Genomic DNA, 24,517 nt, shown 5'->3' on the forward strand with positions numbered 1-24,517 from the left:
GGTTATGTTATTTTGCGCGAAGTGTACATGACGGTAGATTAGTATGTCGCGTCTCAAGTCTCTTTAACGCGTGTTTCGATTACCTAAGCATGGTTAGGTTATATTATGCAAAGTGTGCATGGAAAGTGGCGCTAAATTAGTATGTCGAGACTCAAGTCTCTTTAAGGCGTCGTTCCGAATACCTAAGCATGGTTAGGTTATATTTCTGAATACTCGAGCAGAGCCATACTTATGTCGAGTAGTAAGTTTTTCTATCGCGCCGTTCCGATTACCTAAGCATTGTTACGTTATACTACCCAAAGTGCGCGTGAAAAATGAAAATAGATTAGTATGTCGCGTCTCAAGTCTATTTAACGCGTCGTTCCTATTATCGAAGCGTGGTTAGGTTATATTACGCAAGGTGTGCGTGAAAAGTGACGCTAGATTAGTATGTCGCGTCTCAAGTCTATTTAACGCGTTGTTCCTATTACCTAAGGATGGTTAGGTTATATTACGCAAGGTGTGCGTGAAAAGTGACGCTAGATTAGTATGTCGCGTCTCAAGACTCTATAATGCGTCATTCCGATTACCAAATCATGGTTAGGTTATATTACACAAAGTCTGCGTGAAAAGTACCGTTAGATTAGTATGTCGCTTCTCAAGACTCTTGAATGCGTCGTTTCGATTACCAAGCTTATGTCGCATCCAAAGTCTCTCTTACGCGTCGTTCCGATTACCTAAGCATGGTTAGGTATAGTACGCAATGTGTGCGTGAAAAGGATCAATAGATTAGTATGTCGCGTCTCAAGTCTCTTTAACGCGTCGTTCCTATTACCTAAGCATGGTTAGGTTATATTACGCAAAGTGTGCGTAAAAAGTGACGCTAGATTATTGCTCTGCTCGAGTCTCTTTAACGCGTCGTTTCGATTACCATACTTATGTCGAGTAGTAAGTTTTTCAATTGCGCCGTTCCGATTACCTAAGCATTGTTAGATTATATTACCCAAAGTGTGCGTGAAAAATGAAAATAGAGTGGTATGTCGCATCTCAAGTCTATTTAACGCGTCGTTCCTATTATCTAAGCATGGTTATGTTATATTATGCAAGGTGTGCGTGAAAAGTGACGCTAGATTAGTTTCTCGCGTCTCAAGTCTATTTAACGCGTCGTTCCTATTACCTAAGCATGGTTAGGTTATATTACGCAAGGTGTGTGTGAAAAGTGACGCTAGATTAGTATGTCGCGACTCAAGTCTCTTTAACGCATCGTTCCGATTACCTAAGCATGGTTAGGTTAAATTACACAAAGTGTGCGTAAAAAGTGACGCCAGATTAATATGGCTCTGCTCGAGTCTCTTTAACGCGTCGTTTCGATTACCATACTTATGTCGAGTAGAAAGTTTTTTTATCGTGCCGTTCCGATTACCTAAGCATTGTTACGTTATACTAACCAAAGTGTGCGTGAAAAATGAAAATAGATTAGTATGTCGCGTCTCAAGTCTATTTAACGCGTTGTTCCTATTATTGAAGCATAGTTAGGTTATATTACGCAAGGTTTGCGTGAAAAGTGACGCTAGATTAGTATGTCGTGTCTCAAGTCTATTTAACGCGTCGTTCCTATTATCGAAGCATGGTTAGGTTATATTACGCAAGGTGTGCGTGAAAAGTGACGCTAGATTAGTATGTCGTGTCTCAAGTCTATTTAACGCGTCGTTCCTATTACCTAAGCATGGTTAGGTTATATTACGCAAGGTGTGCGTGAAAAGTGCCGCTAGATTAGTATGTCGCTTCTCAAGGTTCTTGAGCGCGTCGTTTCGATTACCAAGCTTATGTCGCATCACAAGTCTCTCTTATGCATCATTCCGATTACCTAAGCATGGTTAGGTATAGTACGCAATGTGTGTGTGAAAAGGATCAATAGATTAGTATGTCGCATCTCAAGTCTCTTTAACGCGTCGTTCCTATTACCTAAGCATGGTTAGGTTATATTACGCAAAGTGTGCGTGAAAATTGACGCTAGATTAGTATGTCCATTCTTAAGTCACTTTAATGTGTCGTTCCGATTACCTAAGCATGGTTAGGTTATATTACGCAAAGTGTGTGCAAAAAGTGACGCTAGATTAGTATGTCCTTCTCAAGTCTCTTTAACGCGTCGTTTTGATTACCATACTTATCTCGCGTCACAAGTCTCATTAACGCGTCGTTCCGATTACCTAACCATGGTTAGGTTATATTACGCAAAGTGTGCGTGAAAAGTGACACTAGATTCGTTTGTCGCGGATCAAATCTCTCTAACATGTCGTTCCGATTTCCTAAGCATGGTTATGTTATATTTCTCAAAGTGCACGTTATAAGTGACGCTAGATTAGTGTGTCGCATCACATGTGTCTTTGACGCGTCCTTCCGATTACCTAAGCTTGTTCAGGTTATATTACGCAAAGTGCGCGCGAAAAGTGACGCTAGATAAGTATGTCGCGTGACAAGTCTCTTTAACGCGTTGTTCCGATTACCTAAGCATGGTTCAGTTATATTAGGAAAAGTGTGCGTTAAAAGTGACGCTATTTTAGAATGTCGCGTCTCAAGTCTCTTTAACGCGTTGTTCCGATTACCTAAGCATGGTTAGGTTATATTACACAAATTTTGCGTGAAAAGTGATGCTATATTAGTATCTCGCGTCTCAAGTCTCTTTAACGTGTCGTTTCGATTACCTAAGCATGGTAGTATGTCGTGTCTCAAGTCTCTTTAAAGTGTCGTTCCGATTACCTAATAATTATTAGGTTGTATTACGCAAAGTGTGCGTAAATGTGACGCTAGATTAGTATGGTGCGTTTTAAGTCTCTTTAACGCGTCGTTTTGATTACTGTGCTTATGTCACATCACAAGTGTCTCTAACACGTCGTTCTGATTACCTTAGCATGGTTAGGTTATATTAGACAAAGTGTGCGTGAAAAGTGACAATAGATTAGTATGTCGCGTCTCAAGTCTCTTTAACGCGTCGTTCCGAATACCTAAGCATGGTTAGGTTATTTTACGCAAAGTGTGCGTGAAAAGTTACGCTAGATTAGTATGTCGCTCCTCAAGTCTGTTTAATTCATATTCTGATTATCTAAGCATGGCTAGGTTATATTACGTAAAGTGTGCGTGAAAAGTGACGCTAGATTAGTATGTCGCGTCTCAAGTCTCTTAAACGCGTCGTTCCGATTACCTAAGCATGGTTAGGTTATATTACGCAATGTGTACGTGAAAAATGTTGCTATGTTAGTATGTCGTGTCTAAAGTCTCTTTAACGCGACGTTTCTATTACCAATGCTTATGTCACGTCATAAGTCACTTTAATGCGTAATTTCAATTACCAAAGCATGGTTAGGTTATATTACGCAAAGTGTGCGTGGAAATTGAAAATAGATTAGTATGTTGCGTCTCAAGTCTCTTTAACGCATTGTTCCGATTACCTGCGCATGGTTAGGTTATATTACGCAAAGAGTGCGTGAATAGTGACGCTAGATTAGTATGTGGACTCTCAAGTCTCTTTTACGCGTTGTTCCGATTACCTAAGCATGGTGAGTAAAAAGTGACGCTAAATTAGTATGGCGCGTCTCAAGTCACTTTAAGCGTCGTTCCGATAACCTAAGCATGGTTAGGTTATATTACGCAATGTGTGCATAAAAAGTGACGCTTGATTAGTATGGCGCGTTTCAAGTCTCTTTAATGCGTCTTTTCAAGTGTCTCTAACGCGTCGTTCTGACTAACTAAGCATGGTTAGGTCATATTACGCAAAGTGTGCATTAAAAGGGACACAATAGATTAGTATGTCGCGTCTCAAGGCTATTTAACGCGTCGTTCCGATTACCTAAGCATAGTTATGTAAGTGCGCGTTAAAAGTGTCGCTAGATTAGTATGTCGTGTCACAAGTCTCTTTAACGCGTTGTTACGATTACCTAAGCATGCTTAGGTTATATTACGCAAAGTGTGCGTAAAATATGATGCTAGATTAGTATGGCACGTCTCATGTCTCTTTAACGCGTCATTTCGATTACCATGCTTATGTCACGTTACAAGTCTTTCTAACACGTCGTTCCGATTACCTAAGCATGGTTATATTATATTACGCAAAATGTGCGTGAAAAGTGACAATTGATTAGTATGTCGTGTCTCAAGTCTCTTTAACGTGTCGTTCCGATTACCTAAGCATGGTTAGGTTATTTTATGCAAATTGTGCGTGAAAATTGTTGCTAGATTAGTATGTCGCATCTTAAGTCTCTTTAACGTGTCGTTCCAATTACCTATGCACGGATAGGTTATATTACGCAATGTGTGCGTGAAAACTGTAGCTAGGTTAGTATGTCGCGTCTCAAGCCACTTTAACGCCTCGTTCCGATTACCTAAGCATGGTTAGATTATATTACGCAAAGTGTGCGTGAATAGTTACAGTAGATTAGTATGTCGCGTCTCAAGTCTTTTTAACGCATCGTTCTGATTACCTAAGAATGGTTAGGTTATATTACGCAAAGAGTGCGTAAAAAGTTACACTAGTTTAGTATGGCGCGTTTCAAGTCTCCTTTGCGCGTTGTATCGATTACCATGCTTATGTCGCGTCACAAGTGTCTCTAACGTGTCGTTCTGCGTGAAAAGTGGCGCTAGATTAGTATTTCACGTCTCAAGTCTCTTTAACGCGTCGTTCCGATTATCTAAGCATGGTTAGATTATCTTACGCAAAGTGTGCGTGAAAAGTGACGCTAGATTAGTATCTCATGTATAAAGTCTCTCTAACACGTGGTTCTGATTTCCTAAGCATGGTTAGGTTATATATCAGAAAGTGTGCGTAAAAAGTGACGCTAGATTAGTATGTCGCGTCTCAAGTCTCTTTAATGCGTCTTTCCGATTATCTAAGCCTGGTTAGGTTATATTACACAAAGTGTGCGTAAAAAGTGACGCTAGATTAGTATGTCGCGTCTCAAGTCTCTTTAACGCATAGTTCTAATTGTCTAAGCAAGGTTAGATTATATTACGCAAGGTGTGCGTGAAAGTTTTTGACGCACACATTGTGTAATATCACCTAACCATGCTTTGGTAATCCGAACGACGCGTTATAGAGAATTGAGACGCAATACTAATCTAGCGTCACTTTTCACGCACACTTTACGTAAAATAACATAACCATGCTTGGGTAATTGGAACGAGGCGTTATAAAGACTTGAGACCCGACATACTAGTCCATTGTAAGTTTTCACTTACACTTTGCGTAGTATAACCTAACCATTTTTTTGTAATCGGAATGACTTGTTAAAGAGACTTGTAACGTGACATAAGCATGGTAATCGAAACGACGCGTTAAAGAGACTTATGATGTGCCATGCTAATCCAGCATCACTTTTTACGCACAAACTGCGTAATATAACCTAACCGTGCTTTGGTAACCGGAACGACGTGTTAAAGAGACTTGTGACGCGACATAAGCATGGTAATCAAAACAACGCGTTAAAGAGACTTGAGACGCGATATACTAATCTATTGTCACTTTTCACGCACACTTTGCGTAATATAATCTAACCATGCTTAGGTAATCGAAACGACGCATTAAAGAGACTTAAGACGCGACATACTAAACTAGCGTCACTTTTCACGCACACTTTGCGTAATATAATATAACCATGCTTATGTAATTGGAACGACGCGTTAGAGAGACTTGTGACGCGACATACTAATCTAGTGTCACTTTTTACGCACACTTTGCATAATATAACCTAACCATGCTTAGGTAATCGGAACGACGTGTTAAAGCCACTTGAGACGCACCATAATATTTTAGTGTCACTTTGTACTCACACTTTGCGTAATATAACCTAACCATGCTTAGGTAATCGGAACGACGCCTTAAAGAGACTTGAGACGCGACATACTAATCTAGCGTCACTATTGACGCACTCTTTGCGTAATATAACCTAACTACGCTTAGGAAATAGGAACAACGCGTTAAAGAGACTTGAGAAGTGACATACTAATCTATTTTCACTTTTCACGCTCAATTTGCGTTATATAACCTAACCATGCTTAGGTAATCGGAACGATGCGTTAGAGAGACTTGTGACGCGACATAAGCATGGTAATCGAATCGACGCGTTAAAGAGACTTAAGACGCGACATACTAATCAAGCGTCACTTTTCACGCACACCTTGAGTAATATAACCTAACCATGCTTAGGTAATAGGAACGACGTGTTAAATAGACTTGAGACGCGACATACTAATCTATTGTCATTTTTCACGCACAATTTGCTTAATATAACCTAACCATGCTTAGGTAATCGATACGACGCTTAGAAAGACTTGTGACTCGACATAAGCATGGTAATCGAAACGACGCGTTAAAGAGACTCGAGACGGGCCATACTAATCTAGCGTCACTTTTTACGCATACTTTGTGTAATATAACCTAACCACGCTTAGGTAATCGGAACGACGCGTTAAAGTGACTTTAGACGCGACATACTAATCTAGTGTCACTTTTCACGTACACTTTGCATAATATAACCTAACCATATTTAGATAATCAGAACGACGCTTTAAAGAGACCTGAAATGCGAAATACTAATCAAGCGTTACTTTTCACGCACGCTTCGTGTAATATAACCTAACCATACTTAGGTAATCGGAACATCGCGATAAAGAGAATTGAGACGCGACATACTAATCTAGCGTCACTTTTCACGCACACTTTGCGTAATATAACCTAACCATGCTTAGGTAATCAGAACGACGCGTTAGATAGTCATAAGACGCGACATACTAATCTATTGTCATTTTTCATGTACACTATGCGTAATATAACCTAACCATGCTTAAGTAATTGAAACGACGCTTTAAATAGACATAAGACGCGACATACTAATCTATTGTCATTTTTCACGCACACTTTGCCTCATATAACCTAACAATGCTTAGGTAATCGGATCGACGCGTTGGAGAGACTTGTGACGCGACATAAGCATGGTAATCGAAACGACGCGTTAAAGAGACTTGAGACGCACAATATTAATCTAGCATCACTTTTTACGCACACTTTGCGTAATATAACATAACCATGCTTAGGAAATCGAAACGACGCGTATGGAGACTGGACGCAACATACTAATCTAGTGTCACTTTTCACCACACTTTGCGTAATATAACCTAACCATGCTTAGGAAATCGGAACGACGTGTTAGAGAGACTTCAGACGCGACGTACTAATCAAACGTCACTTTTCACGCACACTTTGCTTAATATAACCTAACCATGCTTAGGTAATCGGAACAACGCGTTAAAGAGACTTCTGACGCGAGATAAGTATGGTAAGCGATACAACGCGTTAAAGAGACTTGAGACGAAACATACTTATCTAGCGTCACTTTTTACGAACACTTTGCGTAATAGTACCTAACCATGCTTAGGTAATCAGAACGACGCGTTAAAGTGATTTAAGACTGGACATACTAATCTAGTGTCAATTTTCACGCATACTATGCGTAATATAACCTAACCATGCTTAGGTAATAGGAACGACGCGTTAAAGAGACTTGAGACGCGACACTTTGCGCACACTTTGCGTACTATAACCTAACCATGCTTAGGTAATCTGAACGACGCGTTAAAGAGACTTGACACGAGCTAGCGTCACTTTTCAAGAAAACTTTGCGTATTATAACCTAACCATGCTTATGTAATCGGAACGACACATTAAAGAGCCTTGAGACGCGAAATACTAACCTAGCGTCACATTTCACGCTTACCTTGCGTAATATAACAAAACCATGCTTAGGTAATAGGAACGACGCGTTAAAAAGCCTTTAGACATACTAATCTAGTGTCACTTATAACGCACGCTTTGCATAATATAACCTAACCATTTTTAGATAATCGGAACAACGAGATAAAGAGAATTGAGACGCGACATACTAATCTAGCGTCACTTTTCATACACACTTTGCGTAACATAACCTAACCATGCTTAGGTAATCGGAACAACACGTTAGATAGACATAACACGTGGCATAACAATCTATTGTCATTTTTCACGTATACTCTGCATAATTTAACCTAACCATGCTTAAGTAATTGGAACGACGAGTTAAATAGACTTGAGATGCGACATACTAATCTATTGTCATTTTTCAGGCACACTTTGTGTAATATAACCTAACCATGCTTAGGTAATCAGAACCACGCGTTCGAGAGACTTGTGACGCGACATAAGCATGGTAATGGAAAACGACGCGTTAAAGAGACTTGAGACGCGCAATATTAATCTAACGTCACTTTATACACACACGTTGCGTAATATAACATAACCATGCTTAGGAAATCAGAACGACACATTAGAGAGACTTGAGATGCGACATACTAATCTTGTGTCACTTCTCACGCACATTTTGCGTAATATAACCTAACCATGCTAAGGAAATCGGAACGACGCGTTAGAGAGACTTGAGACGCGACATACTAATCAAACGTCACTTTTCACGCACACTTTACGTAATATAACCTATCCATGCATAGGTAATCGGTACGACGCATTAAAGAGACTTGTGACTCGAGATAAGTATAGTAATCGTAACAGCGCGTTAAAGTGACTTCAGACGAAACATACTTATCTAGCGTCACTTTTTACGCACACTTTGCGTAATATAACCTAACCATGCTCAGGTAATCGGAACGACGCGTTAAATAGACATTAGACGCGACATACTAATCTAGTGTCCCTTTTCACGCACGCTTTGTGTAATATAACCTCACCATGCGTAGATAATTGGAACAACGCGATAAAGAGACTTTAGACGAAACATACTAATCTAGTGTCATTTTTCACGCACACTTTGCGTAGTATAACCTAATCATGCTTAGGAATTCGGAACTGCGCGTTAGAGAGACTTGAGACACTACATACTAATCTAACGTCACTTTTCACGCACACTTTGCGTAATATAACCTAACCATGCATAGGTAATTGGAACGACGCGTTAAAGAGACTTGTGACGCGAGATAAGTATGGTAATCGAAACGACGCGATAAAGAGACTCTAGACGAAACATACTAATCTAGCGTCACGTTTTACGCACACTTTGCGTAATATAACCTAACCATGCTTAGGTAATCGGAACGATTCGTTAAAGAGATTGGAGGCTGGACATATTAATATAGCGTCACTTTTCAAGCACACTATGCGTAATATAACCTTACCATGCTTAGGTAATCGGAACGACGCGTTAAAGAGACTTAAGACGTGACATACGAATCTAGTGATCCTTTTTATGCACACTTTGCGTAATATAACCTAACCATGCTTAGGTAATCGGAACGATTCGTTAAAGAGATTGGAGGCTGGACATATTAATCTAGCGTCACTTTTCAAGCACACTATGCGTAATATAACCTAACCATGCTTAGGTAATCGGAACGACGCGTTAAAGAGACTTGAGACGTGACATACGAATCTATTGATCCTTTTTATGCACACTTTGCGTAATATAACCTAACCATGCTTAGGTAATCGGAACGATTCGTTAAAGAGATTGGAGGCTGGACATATTAATCTAGAGTCACTTTTCAAGCACACTATGCGTAATATAACCTAACCATGTTTAGGTAATCAGAACGACGCTTTAGAGAGACTTGTGACGTGACATAAGTATGGTAATGGAAACGACGCGTTAAAGAGACTAGAGAAGCGACATACTAATCTAGCGTCACTTTTCACGTAAACTTTGCGTATTATAACCTAACCATGCTTAGGTAATCAGAACGATGCAATAAAGAGCCTTGAGATGCGACATACTAATCGAGCATCATTTTTCACGCACACCTTGCGTAATATAACCAAACCATGCTTAGGTAATCGGAACGACGCGCTAAAGAAACTTGTGACGCGACATACTTATCTAGCGTCACTTTTCACGCACACTTTGCGTAATATAACCTAACCATGCTTAGGTAATTGGAATGACGCGTTAAACAGACTTGAGACGCGACAAACTAATCTAGCGTCACTTTTCACGCACGCTTTGCGTAATATAAGCTAACCATGCTTAGGTAATCGAAACAACGCGTTAAAGAGAATTGAGACGCGACATACTAATCTAGCGTCACCTTTCACGAACCCTTCGCGTAATATATACTAACCATGCTTAGGTAATCAAAACGACGCGCGAGAGAGTCTAGTGACGCGACATAAACATGGTAATCAAAACGACGCGTTAAAGAGACTTGAGACGCGCCATACTAATCTAGCGTCACGTTTTACACTCACTTTACATAATATAACCTAACCATGCTTAGTTAATCGGAACAACGTGTTAAAGAGACTTGAGACACGACATACTAATCTAGCATCACTGTGCAACTTAACCATGCTTAGGTAATCGGAACAACGCCTTAAAAAGCCTTTAGACGTGACGTACTAATCTAGCGTCATTTTTCACGCACACCTTGCGTAATATTACCTAACCATGCTTACGTAATCGGAACGACGCGTTAAATAGACTTGAGACGCGACATACTAATCTATTGTCATTTTGCAAAAACACTTTGCGTAATATAACCTAACCATGCTTAGGTAATCGGAACGACGCGTTAGAAAGACTTATGACGCGACATAAGAATGGTACTTGAAACGACGCGTTAAGGAAACTTCAGACGCGCGATACTAGTCTAGCATTACGTTTTACGCACACTTTCTGTAATATAACTTAAGCATGCTTAGGTAATCGGAACGACGCGTTAAAGAGACTTGAGATGTGACATACTAATCTAGCGTCACATTTCACGCACGATTTGTTTAATATAATCTAACCGTGTTTAGGTAATCGGAACGACGCATTAAAGGACTTGAGAAGCGACATACTAATCTAGTTTCACTTTTCAAGCACGCTTTGTTTATTATAACCTAGCCATGCTTAGATAATCGGAACAACGCGATAAAGAGAATTGAGACGCAACTAACTCATCTAGCGTCAGTTTTCATGCATACCTTTCATTATATAACCTAACCATGCATAGGTAATCGGAAAGACGCGTTAAATAGACTTGAGACACGACATACTAATCTATTGTCACTTTTCACACACACTTTTCGTAATATAGCCAAACCATGCTTATGTAATCGGAACGACGCGTTAAAGAGACTTGAGATACGACAAACTAATATATTGTTACTTTTCATGCACACCTTGCGTAATATAACCTAACCATGTTTAGGTAATCGGAACGACGCGTTAGAGAGACTTGTGACGCGAAATAAGCATGTTAATCGGAACGACGCGTTAAAGAGACCTGAGACGCGACATACCAATCTAGCGTCACTTTTCACGCACTTTTCGCATAATATAACCTAACCATGTTTAGTTAATTGGAACGACGCGTTAAAGAGAACGCGACATACTTATCTAGCGTCACATTTCACGAACACTTTGCGTAATATAACCTAACCATGCCTAGGTAATTGGAACGACGGGTTAAAAAGACTTGAGAACGCGACATACTAATCTAGTGTCAGTTTTCACGCACGCTTTGCGTAATATAACCTAACCATGCTTAGGTAATCGGAACAGCGTGTTAAAGAGAATTGAGACGCGACATACTAATCTAGCGTCACTTTTCACGCACCCTTTGCGTAATATAACCTAACCATGCTCAGGTAATCGGAACGACGCGTTAGAGAGACTTGTTACCCGACATAAGCATGGTAATGGAATCGACGCATTAAAAAGACTTGTGATGCGCCATACTAATCTAGCGTCACTTTTTATGCACCCTTTGCGTAATATAACCTAACCATGCTTAGGTAATTGGAACGACGCATTAGAGAGACTTGTGATGCGACATAAGCATGGTAATTGAAACGACACGTTTAAAGACTTGAGTTGCGCCATACTAATCTAGCATCACTTTTCACGCACACTTAGCGTAATATAACCTAACCCTGCTTAGGTAATCAGAACGACGCATTAAAGAGCCTTGAGACGCGACATACAAATCTATTGTTACTTTTCACGCACACTTTTTGTAATATAACCTAACCATGCTTAGGTCATCGGAACGACGCGTTAAAGAGATTAGCATGCGTAACTTTTCTCGCACACTTTGCGTCATATAACCTAACCATTCTTGGGTAATCGGGACGACGCTTTCAAGAGACTTGAGATGTGACATACTAATCATGCATCACTTTTCACACACTCTTTGCGTATTATGACCTAACCATGCTTAGCTAATTGGAACATACTAAACGCGTTAAAGAGACTTGAGATAGGACATACTAATAGCGTTACTTTTCTCGCGCACTTTGCGTAATATAACCTAACTATTCTTGGGTAATCAGAACGACGCGTTCAAGAGACTTGAGAGGCGACATACTAATCTAGCGTCACTTTTCACGCACTCTTTATGTAATATAATCTAACCATGCTTAGGTAATCGGAACGACGCGTTAAAGAGAACGTGACATACTTATCTAGCGTCACGTTTCACGCACACTTTGCGTAATATAACCTAACCATGCTTAGGTAATCGGAACGACGCGTTAAAGAGACTTGATACACGATGTACTAATCTAGCGTCACTTTTCAAGCACGCTTTGTTTATTATAACCTAATCATGCTTAGATAATCGGAACAATGCGATAAAGAGAATTGAGACCCAATATACTCATCTAGCGTCAGTTTTCACGCACACTTTTCATAATTTAACCTACCTATGCATAGGTAATAAGAAATACGCATTAAATAGACTTGAGATGCGACATACTAATCGATTGTCACTTTTCACGCACACTTTTCGTAACATGCTTAGGTAATCGGAACGACGCGTTAAAGAGACTTGAGACACGTCATACTAATCAATTGTTTCTTTTCACGCACACCTTGCGTAATATAACCTAACCATGCTTAGGTAATCGGAACGACACGTCAGAGAGATTTGTGATGCGACATAAGCATGATAATATGACACATTAAAGAGACTTGAGACGCGGCATACTAATCTATCCTCACTTTTGACCTATACTTTGCATAATCTAACTTAACCATGCATAGGTCATCGGAACGACACATTAAAGAGCCTTGAGACGCAACATGCTAATCTAGCGTCATTTTTCACGAACACCTTGCGTTATATAACCTAACCATGCTTAGGTAATCGGAATGACGCGTTAAAGAGACTTGAGACGCAACATACTAATCTAGCCTTACTTTTTTCACACACTTTACGTAATATAACCTAACCATTCTTGGGTAATCGGAACGACGCGTTAAAGAGACATGAGACGCGACATACTAATCCTGCGTCACTTTTCATGAACTCTTTGCGTAATATAACCTAACCATACTTAGGTTGAGACGCGACATACTAATCTAGCATCACTTTTCACGCACACCTTGCGTAATAAAACCTAACCATTCTTAGCTAATCGAAACGGCGCATTAATGAGACTTGAGACGCAACATACTAATCTAGCGTCACTTTTTATGCACACCTTGCGTAATATAACCTAACTATGCTTAGGTAATCGTAAGAACACGTTAAAGAGAATTGAGAAGTGACATACTCATATAGCATCACTTTTCACGAACACTTTGCGTAGTATAACCTAACCATGCATAGGTAATCGGAATGACGCATTAAAAATACTTGACACGCGACATACTAATCTAACGTCACTTTTCATGCACGCTTTGCGTAATGTAACCAAACCATGCTTAGGTAATCGCAACAACGCGATAAAGAGAATTGAGATGCGACATACTAATCTAGCGTCACGTTTCACGCATCTTTTGCGTAATGTAACCTAACCATGCTTATGTAATTGAAACGACGCGTTAAAGAAACTTGAGACGCGACATACTAATCTAGCGTCACTTTTGACCTAAATTTTGCATAATATAACCTAACCATGCTTAGATAATCGTTACGACACATTAAAGAGCCTTGAGACGCGACATACTAATCAAACGTCACATTTCACGCACGCCTTGCGTAATATAACCTAACCATACTTAGGTAATCGGAACGATGCATTAAAGAGCCTTGAGACGCGACATACTAATATAGCGTCACTTTTTACGCACACCTTGCATAATATAACCTATCCATGCTTAGGTAATTGGAACGACGTGTTAAATAGACATGATACGCGACATACTAATCTATTGTCATTTTTCACGCACACGTTGTGTAATATAACCTATCATGCTTAGGTAATCGGAACGACGCCTTAGAGAGACTTGTAACACGACATACTAATCTAGGGTCACTTTTCACGCATACTTTGCGAAAAATAACCTAACCATACTTAGATTAGTATGTCGCGTCTCAAGTCTATTTAATTCGTCGTTCCGATTACCTAAGCATGGTTAGACTATATTACTCAAAGTCTGCGGAAAAAGTAACGCTAGATTAGTATGGCACGTCTTAAGTCTCTCTAACACGCCGTTTCGATTACCTAAGCATGGTTAGGTTATATTACGCAAAGTGTGCGTGAAAAGTGACAATAACTTAGTATTGCATCTCAAGTCTCTTAAGCGCGTCGTTACGATTATATAAGCATGGTTATATTATTTTATGCAAATTGTGCGTGAAAAGTAACACTATATGTCGCGTCTCAAGTCCCTATAACGCGTTGTTCCGATTACTTATGCATTGTTAGGTTATATTACACAATGTGTGCGTGAAAACTGTCGTTAGTTTAGAATGTCAAATCTCAAGTCCATTTAACGCGTCGTTCCGATTACTTAAGCATGGTTAGGTTATATTACGTAAAGTGTGCGTGAAAAGTGACGCTAGATTAGTATGTCGCGTCTCAAGTCTCTTTAATGCGTCGTTCCGATTAACTATGCATGGTTAGTTTACATTACGCAAAGAGTGCATAAAAAGTGACAATAAATCAGTATGTCGCGTCATATGTCTCTTTAACGCGTCGTTCCGATTACCTAAGCATGGTTAGGTAATTTTACGCAAAGTGTGCATGAAAAGTGACGCTAGATTAGTATGTCGCGTCTCAAGTCTCTTCAACGCGTGTTCCGATTACTTAAGCATGGTTAGGTTGTATTACTTAAAGTGTGCATGAAATGTGACGCTAGATTAGTATGTCGCGATTGAAGTCTCTTTAACGCGTCGTTCTGATTACCTAAGCATGGTTAGGTTATATTACGCAAAGTGTGCGTGAAAAGTGACGCTAGATTAATATGTCGCGTCTCAAGTCTCTTTAACGCGTCGTACCGAATACCTAAGCATGGTTAGGTTATAGTACGCAAAGTGTGCGTGAAAAGTAACGTTAGATTAGTATGGCGTGTTCTATGTCTCTTTAATTCGTCGTTTCGATTACCTATGCATGGTTAAATTATACTACGCAAAGTGTGCGTGAAAAGTGACACTAGATTAGTATGTCATGTCGCAAGTCTATTTAACGCGTCGTTCCGATTACCTAAGCATGGTTAGGTTACTTTACGCAAAGTATGCATGAAAAGTGACACAAGAATAGTATGTCGGGTCTCAAGTCTCTTTAACGCGTCGTTCCGATTACCTTAGCATGGTTATGTTATATTACGCAAAGTGTGCGTTAAAAGAGTCGCTAGATTAGTATGTCGTGTCACAAGTCTCTTTCACGAGTTTTTAAGATTACCTATGCATGGTTAAGTTATATTACAGAAAGTGTGCTAAAAAGTGACGCTAGATTAGTATGGCACGTCTCAAGTCTCTTTAACGCGTCGTTTCGATTACCATGCTTATGTCACGTTACAAGTCTATCAAACACGTCGTTCCGATTACCAAAGCATGGTTAGGATATATTACGCAAAGTGTGCGCGAAAATTAACAATAGATTAGTATGTCGTGTCTCAAGTCTCTTTAACGCGTCGTTCCGATTAACTAATCATGGCTAGGTTATTTTACGCAAAGTGTGCGTGAAAATTGACGCTAGAATAGTATGTAGCGTCTCAAGTCTCTGTAACGCGCCGTTCCGATTACCTAAGCATGGTTAGGGTATTTTACATAAAGTGTGTGTGGAAAGTGACGGTAGATCAGTATGTCGCGTCTCAAGTCTCTTTAAGGTGTCGTTCCGATTACCTAAGTATGGTTAGGTTATAATACGCAAGGTGTGCATAAAAAGTGACGCTAGATTATATGCCGCGTCGCAAGCCTCTTTAATGCGTCGTTTTGATTACCTAACCGTGGTTAATTTATTTAATGCAAAGTTTGCGTGAAAAGTGACGCTAGATTAGTATGTCGCGTCTCAATTCTCTTAAACGCGTCGTTCCGATTACCTAAGCATGTTTAAGTTATATTATGCAAAGTGTGCGTGAAATGTGACAATAGATTAGTATGTTGCGTATCAAGTCTATTTAACCCGTCGTACCGATTAGCTAAGCATGGTTAGGTTATATTACGCAAAGTGTGCGTGAAAAGTGACGCTAGATTAGTATGTCGCGTCTCATTTCTCTTTAACACCTTTTTCCGATTACTTAAACATGGTTAGGTTATATTACGTAGAGTGTGCGTCAAAAGTGACGCTAGATAAATATGTCGCGTCACAAGTCTCTTTAGCGCGTCGTTCCGATTACTTAAGCATGGTTAGGCTATATTACGCAAAGTGTGCGTATAAAGTGATGCTGGATTAGTATGTCGCGTTTTAAGTCTATCTAACGTGTCCTTCCAATTATTAAAGCATGGTTAGGTTATATTGCACAAGGTGTGCGTGAAAAGTGACGCTAGATTAGTATGTCGCGTCTCAAGGCTCTTTAATGCATCATTCCGATTACCTAAGTATGGTTATATTATGCAAAGTTTGCAAAAAAATTAACGGTAGATTAGTATGTCGCGTCATAAGTCTCTTTAACGCGTCGTTCCGATCACCATGCTTATATCGCATTATAAGTCTCTCTAACGTGTCGTTCTGATTACCATACACATGGTTAGGTTATAGTACGCAAAGTGTGCGTGAAAAGTAATAATAGATTAGTATGTCGCGTCTCAAGCCACTTTAACGCGTCGTTCCGATTACCTATGAATGGTTAGGTTATTGTTTACACCGGCCCAAAGAATTGCTGGACAAGGACATCAGAGGGCTTACCAGCGATTGAAGCCCAATAAAAAGCCTTTTTATTAGTTTTTATTATTATTCTTCTTCTTATTAGGAAATTGTAACTCATTAGGAGTATTTTTCTTTTTAGAGTTTTAGTCCTAGTTAAATTAGGAATCTTGATTATGAGGAGCTATAAATAGCTTAGAGCTTCATTATTTTTGTATCAACAAATCAATCAATCAAAAACCAAGCCCAGTGCTTTTTATCTCACAATCTCCGAATTGTTTTAACTTAGAAGTAGTTTTCGGTATTAATCTCGCCTGAGTTTGTAGCTCCCAAATTATTACTTTTAGATCATGTGGTTAAGTGTTTTAACCAAACAAGCCCTGCGAATATCTACATAGGTTCGTTAAAGTATCAAACCTCAAACCGATCCCTATTATAAATTCAAAGATTCGAGTCCGGATTATTTCCAGGCAAACATCTTTTGGCGACTCCACTGGGGACTCAGTTTATGGTTAGCACAAAAACGGACTTTAAGGACGATTCCAGGCACGCTCGGTCTTTACGCCGACAACAACTGAAGGGAGGTGACGTAGTAGAAGAATCTGACTCGGATAAATCTGAAACTATGGCCAAGGACAAACAGGTGAACCAATCAAACAAAGTGCCGAATACTTCGGACACCGAGATGAACCTTCCTAAGGACAAGAATGATGATGCAACCGACGATGGGATGGATTATTCGCGCCAGCTTCATCCATCTCATCCATCTTTATCGCAGGCCGATTTTTCGGCCATGAGGGGCGAGATAGCTCAGGAAAACAAGCAGATGTTCGACGGTGCGATGCACCAGATGTCTGAAGTGATGAGGAGCATCATGGCCGACCAAACGTCGGTCCAACGGCAGATCCAAGGGAATTTGGATGGCCTTAACAAAGCGATGGAAAACCTAAGACGACTCTTTTCTGGGCAATCCACTGCTGATCAAGGTTATAGGCGGGCCGAACAAAACCAGACACCGAATCGGTTAGGATATCCAGGTTGTTCGGCCGAAACAACGCAGCAACCCAAAAAGTTGGGATATACATATGGTTCGGTCAAGCTCTTGACAAGGAATGAGGCCGAATTTGCAGGAAGGGCCGATCACCCGGGGGCAAGCACTTCGAACCCTCAAGGCGAGTCCAGACCACAGGGAGCCGCTAATGGGGCCAACGCCCAAGAGCCCAATATGGGCGACCGCTCATATTCCGAGGGGGCGACCCAAATGTTTATAACCAGGGGCAGCTTGTGGATATGCTAGAAAGACTCGGAGTGGATCTGAGGCCGATGCCTCGCCCGTCATATATGAAGCCATATCCGGATTAGATCGATAAGTTGTACCCTTTCCCAAGGGGATACAAAGTGCCCGAATTCAGTTTATTTTCGGGCGAGGAAAATGGGCAATCGACATTTGAACATGTCGCCCAATTCTCAGCCCAATGTGGCGAAGCTGCGGGGCATGATTTTTGGAAACTCCGATTATTCGCCAGTTCTCTAATAAAGATGGCATTCACATGGTACTCGAGGCTATCACCGAATTCGGTGGACACTTGGAAAGACCTCGAAATCCTCTTCCATGAGGAATTTTACAGAGCACCACCTGATGTTACCCTGGCCGACCTAGCTCGAATTTCTCAGTTACCGAGCGAATCGGCAGAGAAGTATATCGGCCGACTCAGGAACCTTAGAACGAGGTGTTCCACCAAGATGTCTGAGGCTGATTGCGTCCTAATGGTGGTAAGGGGAATGAGCTTCTCCATGAGGGAGCATTTCGAAGGTCATCGGTTCCGGGACTTATTTGAACTGACAAACAGGGTGACGAGTTACGAAAGACTTCTCCAAGAAAAGGAGCAGAGGCGAGGCGCTTCTAAAGGGACTTACTACAAAGACCAGTTGGACGTGGTCGTAGTGTCAGACAGCGAAGATAGTAGCTCCGAAGATGAAGTCAACATGGCCGAATTCTTGGGAACTAAGCCCCTGGAATGTTCGGCCTTAAGAAAGCCAGGCTTTGTTAAGAAGAACAAAACCGCACTGGTACAGAAAGAGTATTCCTTCGATCTAACCAAGGCCGACGACATATTCGATGCCCTGTTTAAGGATGGGCAGATCACCCTTAGCGAGGGTCACGTAATCCCACCACCAGAGGAGCTGGTCGGAAAGGACTATTGCAAGTACCATAATTCCTGGAGGCACAGTATGAATAATTGTGTGAACTTCAGAAATGTGATCCAAAAGGCGATCAACGAGGGGAAACTTTTGTTTCCAACGAAGAAAGAGGCCGATGCAAAGTATGTCTCCATTAATGCCGTTCGGCCTCACTTCGACAGTTTCCTGGAGCATGGACAGATCCAGAGTAAGTGGAATCCGAGAAGACCTAAGACCAGGGTGGAGACCGATGGGTCCTAATGGCGAGGAGAAAAAGGGCGACCTCAGCAACAAAAGAGAAAACGCTATAACTCGCCCACTCCAGAGATGACTTGTCCATCATGCAGTACCTGTTTCAAAGCCAAGAAGGCCGAAAACGCGAGGGAGCATCCCAAGACATTCAAGCCTAAATCGCCCACGGAGCAGTGGCAGAAGCATCAGCCACAGCGGGAGTCTAAGACCACCGTGTTCAAAAGGATTTTTCGGCCAACGGAGGCGACCCCTCATATGACGAAAACTCAAAAGAGGCGTATGCAGAGGTTAAGGCAAGAGTCGAGGGCGAATCACGATGCAAGATTGGCTTCTAAGGACAAGAAAGGGAGTAAAACTATTACCGAAAGGTTGGGCAATAGAGTTCGGATCGAAACGGATACCGAGCCACGTGAACAGCGAACCCCTAAGGTAAGAAAAATATGGGTTCCAAAGAAAACGAGCCGAACAGACGATTCGACCAGCACAACTAAAAAGATAGAGACCCATAAGAGCGAGGCAGATCTTGGCAAAACACCGTCTTACAAAGACGTGCTCGTCTCTCACCAAAATGGCCAATTAAAAGCGAAATTACCCAGAGATCGTGAGGTAATTGTCTCACACAAGCAAGGGGTGTTGAAAGCTTGGGTCCTGGTTGTCAGAGACGAATATGGAGTAAAGGTGGTCACACTCCCTAATTCGTACAGAAGCAAGCCTGGGCAGAAGGCAACGTTAGAAGGCGATGTGATCGTCCTGGAAGGTGATAGTGCCGATAGCACAGCAGTAGTATCACTTAGCAAAACCCCAACGAGGATGACAAGGCATATTTGGCCGCTTTACATCAAGGCCGATTTGAACGGGGTATCAGTCAATAGGGTCCTTAATGATAACGGAGTCGGGGTTAATATATTACCGGCAAAGATGCTCAAGAAACTCGGCATAAATCGGGATCAGCTGGACCCAACTGATGTTTACATGGCCGATTTAGCCGGCGGCGAGACGCCAGCTGAGGGATACATCACCCTCCGGATAAAAGTTGGGCGAGTAGAAACCGAAGAAGGGTTCTTCGTGGTTAACGCCCGGAGCAACTACAATATATTGCTCGGCCGAGATTGGATACACTCTAATATGTGCATACCATCAACCATGCACCCGATGCTATTCATATGGCGAGAGGATGGTGAAGCCGAAGTCGTACAGGGCGATCCCAACCCCTTCGGCAAAGACCATAATGTGCTTGAGGCACGTCTGTTTGATGAGGAAGTACGGAACATGCAATCCCTTAGTTCCAAAGGGGAAACGAGTGTACCCCGCTTGTTAGTTAACTCGGATCGGCCAGTATCGATGACCCTCGGGGGCAACGGCCGATCTACTATCATCATACATTTAGAATGATAGCGCGACACAAGGAATTGAGGGAGAAGATCAGGCAGCTGGCCTCACTATACGACGCCGCGTCGGCCGAATGCATCTACGAGGACCAAGATCAAGACCCAACAGGATCGCTGAAGATCGGGGATATACAGCTGGCAACAGGGAAACTTGAAGATGATCCCGCCCAAGTACAAGACGACCTGTTAGAAGTGAACTTGGGGACAGCTGAATTGCCAAGACCTATTTACATAAACGCCGGGTTGGACGAAGAATTCAAAGGACGGTTAATTGCTTTACTCATCGAGTTTCGCGATTGTTTCGCCTAGTCGTACGATGAAATGCCGGGCCTCGATCCAATCATCGCCGAGCACAAGCTCCCCCTGAAAAGTGGGTTTCGACCGTTTCGGCAGCCTCCCCGACGAATGTCAAGAGAAGTGGATACCCTCATCCAGGACGAAATTAAACGGCTAGAAGATGCCAAGTTTATTCGAGAAGCTCAGTACACCGAATGGCTTTCTAACATCGTCCCTGTGAGGAAGAAAAATGGGAAATTGAGGGTATGTGTAGATTTTTGAAACCTCAACTTGGCCACACCTAAGGACGAATACCCGATGCCTGGGGCCGACATGCTGATAGATAGAGCGGCGGGACATACGATACTCAGTTTCCTCGACGCACATTCCGGGTACAACCAAGTGCCAATCAGCAAAGAGGACATATCTAAAACAGCTTTCAGATGTCCGGGGGCGATTGGAGCTTACGAATGGGTCGTTATGCCTTTCGGCTTGAAAAACGCGGGAGCAACCTACCAAAGAACAATGAACAAAATGTTTAGAGGACTTGATTGCCTGGAAGTTTACATAGACGACGTAGTGGTAAAGTCAAATACTGAAGAAGTTCATCTGGCCGATCTGAGGAAGGGGTTCGAACGTATACGGTCTAACGAATTAAAAATGAATCCCCTAAAATGCGCTTTCGGCGTTTTGGCAGGAAATTTCTTGGGTTTCTTGTTTCACCAGCGGGGAGTAGAAATAGATAAGAATAAAGCCAAGGCGATCATCAATGCTGAACCACCCAAAACCAAGAAGCAGCTCCAGAGGCTCATCGGTCAAATTAATTTCCTCAGACGATTCATAGCAAACACAGCAGGCCGACTTCGCAGTTGGAGTGTGCTGCTACGAGGAAAAGAGACCGATGATTGGATATGGACGGACGAGCAACAGAGGGTGTTCGACGATTTAAAAGAGTACTTGGCCAAACCTCCGGTTATGACCCCTCCGAAGCCGAATAAACCATTGTTGCTTTATTTATCGGCTGCACATGAATCCCTGGGGTGTATGCTCGCCTAAGAGGATAACGGGGTCGAAAGAGCGGTCTATTACTTGAGCCGTGGGCTGACCGACATCGAGATTCGCTATACCGACATAGAAAAATGTGTCTGTGTTTATACTTCACATGTTGCAAACTACGATATTACATGTTGCCGGTAGTGGTGTACGTACTATCCCAGACCGATATCATTAAGTATATTCTATCTAAGCCATACTTAAGAAATCAGATTGGGAATTGGGCGATTGCTATGTCCGAGTTCACATTAGTGTACGTTCCCCAGAGAGCAGTGAAAGGACAAGTGTTGGCCGATTTCTTGGCCAATCATCCTGGTATTTCCCTCAGGGAGGAAACGATTAGTTGCTGCGACATAGCCATATGGGAGATGTGGTTCGATGGGTCCAGAACTAGCCAGGGGGCAGGCGCCGGAGTACACATCGTCTCGCCCTTGGGGGGACCTTACCGACTGTCATTGAAACTCCAATTTGAGTGTACCAACAATCAGGCAGAATATGAAGCCCTAATATACGGTCTCGAGATTTTGGCCGAACTGGGGGCAAAGGCAATCAACGTTAGGGGCGATTCTTTGTTGATCATCAAACAAGTAATTGGAGAATTCAAATGCGAGTCCGAATTATTGGTAAGGTATTGCAACAAGGCGAAACACCTCATCAAAGGCTTTCAAGATACAAGGATAGAATACACCGAAAGGGCCGATAATGTCGTCGCAAATGATCTAGCTCAGCACGGTAGTGGATACAAGATGAGTCTCCATTTGGATGCAATCGAAAAAGAAACGCCGAATCTCCATACTGGGGGCATCACCATCAATGAAAGGATATTTTCGGCTTACCAACTGGATGTTACCCAAGACTGGCGAACTGAAATCTTAAACTGGTTTGAGAAGCCATACCATACGAATAGGAGGTTAAGGACCTTGGCCCTAAACTATGTTGTCTTAGCAGGCGATCTATACAAAAAGGGCTTTGAAGGACTGCTTTTCAGATGCATCGGCCCAAAGGAAGCGATGCTAGCAATGGCCGAAGTACATGAAGGGATAGCTGGAGCTCACCAGGCGGGCCCTAGAATGAGATGGCTGATCCATAAATACGGCTTTTATTGGCCGAAGATGGAACAAGACTGCATAAGATATGCTAAGGGGTGCGAAGCCTGTCAGAAATATGGTCCTATACAGCATGTCCCGGCCGAAGAACTGCACTCCATTATTAAGCCATGGCCATTTAGAGGATGGGCGGTCGACCTCATAGGTAAGATATATCCTGACTCATCAGATGGCCATACTTTTGTTATCATCGCCACTTGCTATTTCACCAAATGGGTCAAAGTAAAGCCTCTGAAATCGCCCATGCAAGAGGCTGTGATTAAATTCTTTAAGGAATACATCGTCCATCGACACGGGTTGCCTGAATCGATAACCACAGATCAAGGAACGATGTTCACAGGAGGCGATATAGTTTGGTGGGCTTCTCAGATAAAGATCAAGATGCTTCACTCAACACCATACTACGCGCAAGCCAACGGACAGGCCGAAGCAACGAACAAGGCTATTAAACTTGTCGTCCAGAAGATGATTGAGGAAAACCCAAGACCATGGCACGTTTTATTGTTAGAGGCAGTGTGGGCGAATAGAACCAGCCAAAAGTCGGCCACAGGAACTTCACCTTTCCGAATGGTGTAAGGGTACAATGCGATGTTACCAATGGAGCTCACTGTGATGTCGACTCGCCGTCTGTATCAGAATAGATTGTCTAAAGATGATTACTTTGACAAGATGGTAATAGATTCCTTAGATCTCGATGAGGAGAGGCTGGCGGCGTTAGACCACCTCGAAGCCCAGAAAATAAGGGTTGAAAGGGCGTACAATAAACGTATAAAACCCAAGTCATTCGCTATAGGCGATATGGTATAGAAGGCGATCTTACCTATTGGCCACAAAGACAAGCGACTTGGCAAATGGAGCCCGAACTGTGAAGGACCGTTTATCGTGACCACCAAGTTAACTGTCGGGGCATATGTCCTGGCGAATATTGACGGGGAGGAACACGATAGGGCGATCAACGGTCAGTTTCTAAAAAAGTATGTTTCTAGTTGTTGGGAGAACATTGACCGACGGCTATTTGGAGCCGACGAAGAATAATGACTGCCGTAAGCCTTCGCCGAACGTCCTGAATTGACAATTGTTCATAAAAAAGTTGAACGTTCGGCGTTTTTACAAAGAAGATGCGTGCATATTCAATGTAATTTCGGCTATTTATTATTACAGTTGAGTTTTTTCAACGGGTCCTCCAGTTTTCTCAAACATTTATGTAATAATCTGTTATGAATCAAATTTTT

At 41.9% G+C, this 24,517-nt stretch overlaps 1 protein-coding gene across 1 annotated transcript; it reads left to right on the plus strand.

Annotated features, from left to right (window-relative positions):
* Window positions 1-22,265: 22,265 nt before the first annotated feature.
* LOC126678254 (uncharacterized) lies at window positions 22,266-23,861 on the plus strand. The gene has a single exon (XM_050373156.1). The coding sequence runs from the start codon at window positions 22,266-22,268 to the stop codon at window positions 23,859-23,861; it is 1,596 nt and encodes a 531-aa protein (XP_050229113.1).
* Window positions 23,862-24,517: the final 656 nt, after the last annotated feature.

The sequence above is a fragment of the Mercurialis annua genome, linkage group LG4 (genome assembly GCF_937616625.2).
Source record: "Mercurialis annua linkage group LG4, ddMerAnnu1.2, whole genome shotgun sequence".
NCBI classification, from domain to species: domain Eukaryota; kingdom Viridiplantae; phylum Streptophyta; class Magnoliopsida; order Malpighiales; family Euphorbiaceae; genus Mercurialis; species Mercurialis annua.

Coding starts and splice junctions, on each gene's coding strand:
- LOC126678254 (XM_050373156.1), top strand. CDS start 22,266: ATGTGTCTGTGTTTATACTTCACATGTTGCAAACTACGATATTACATG.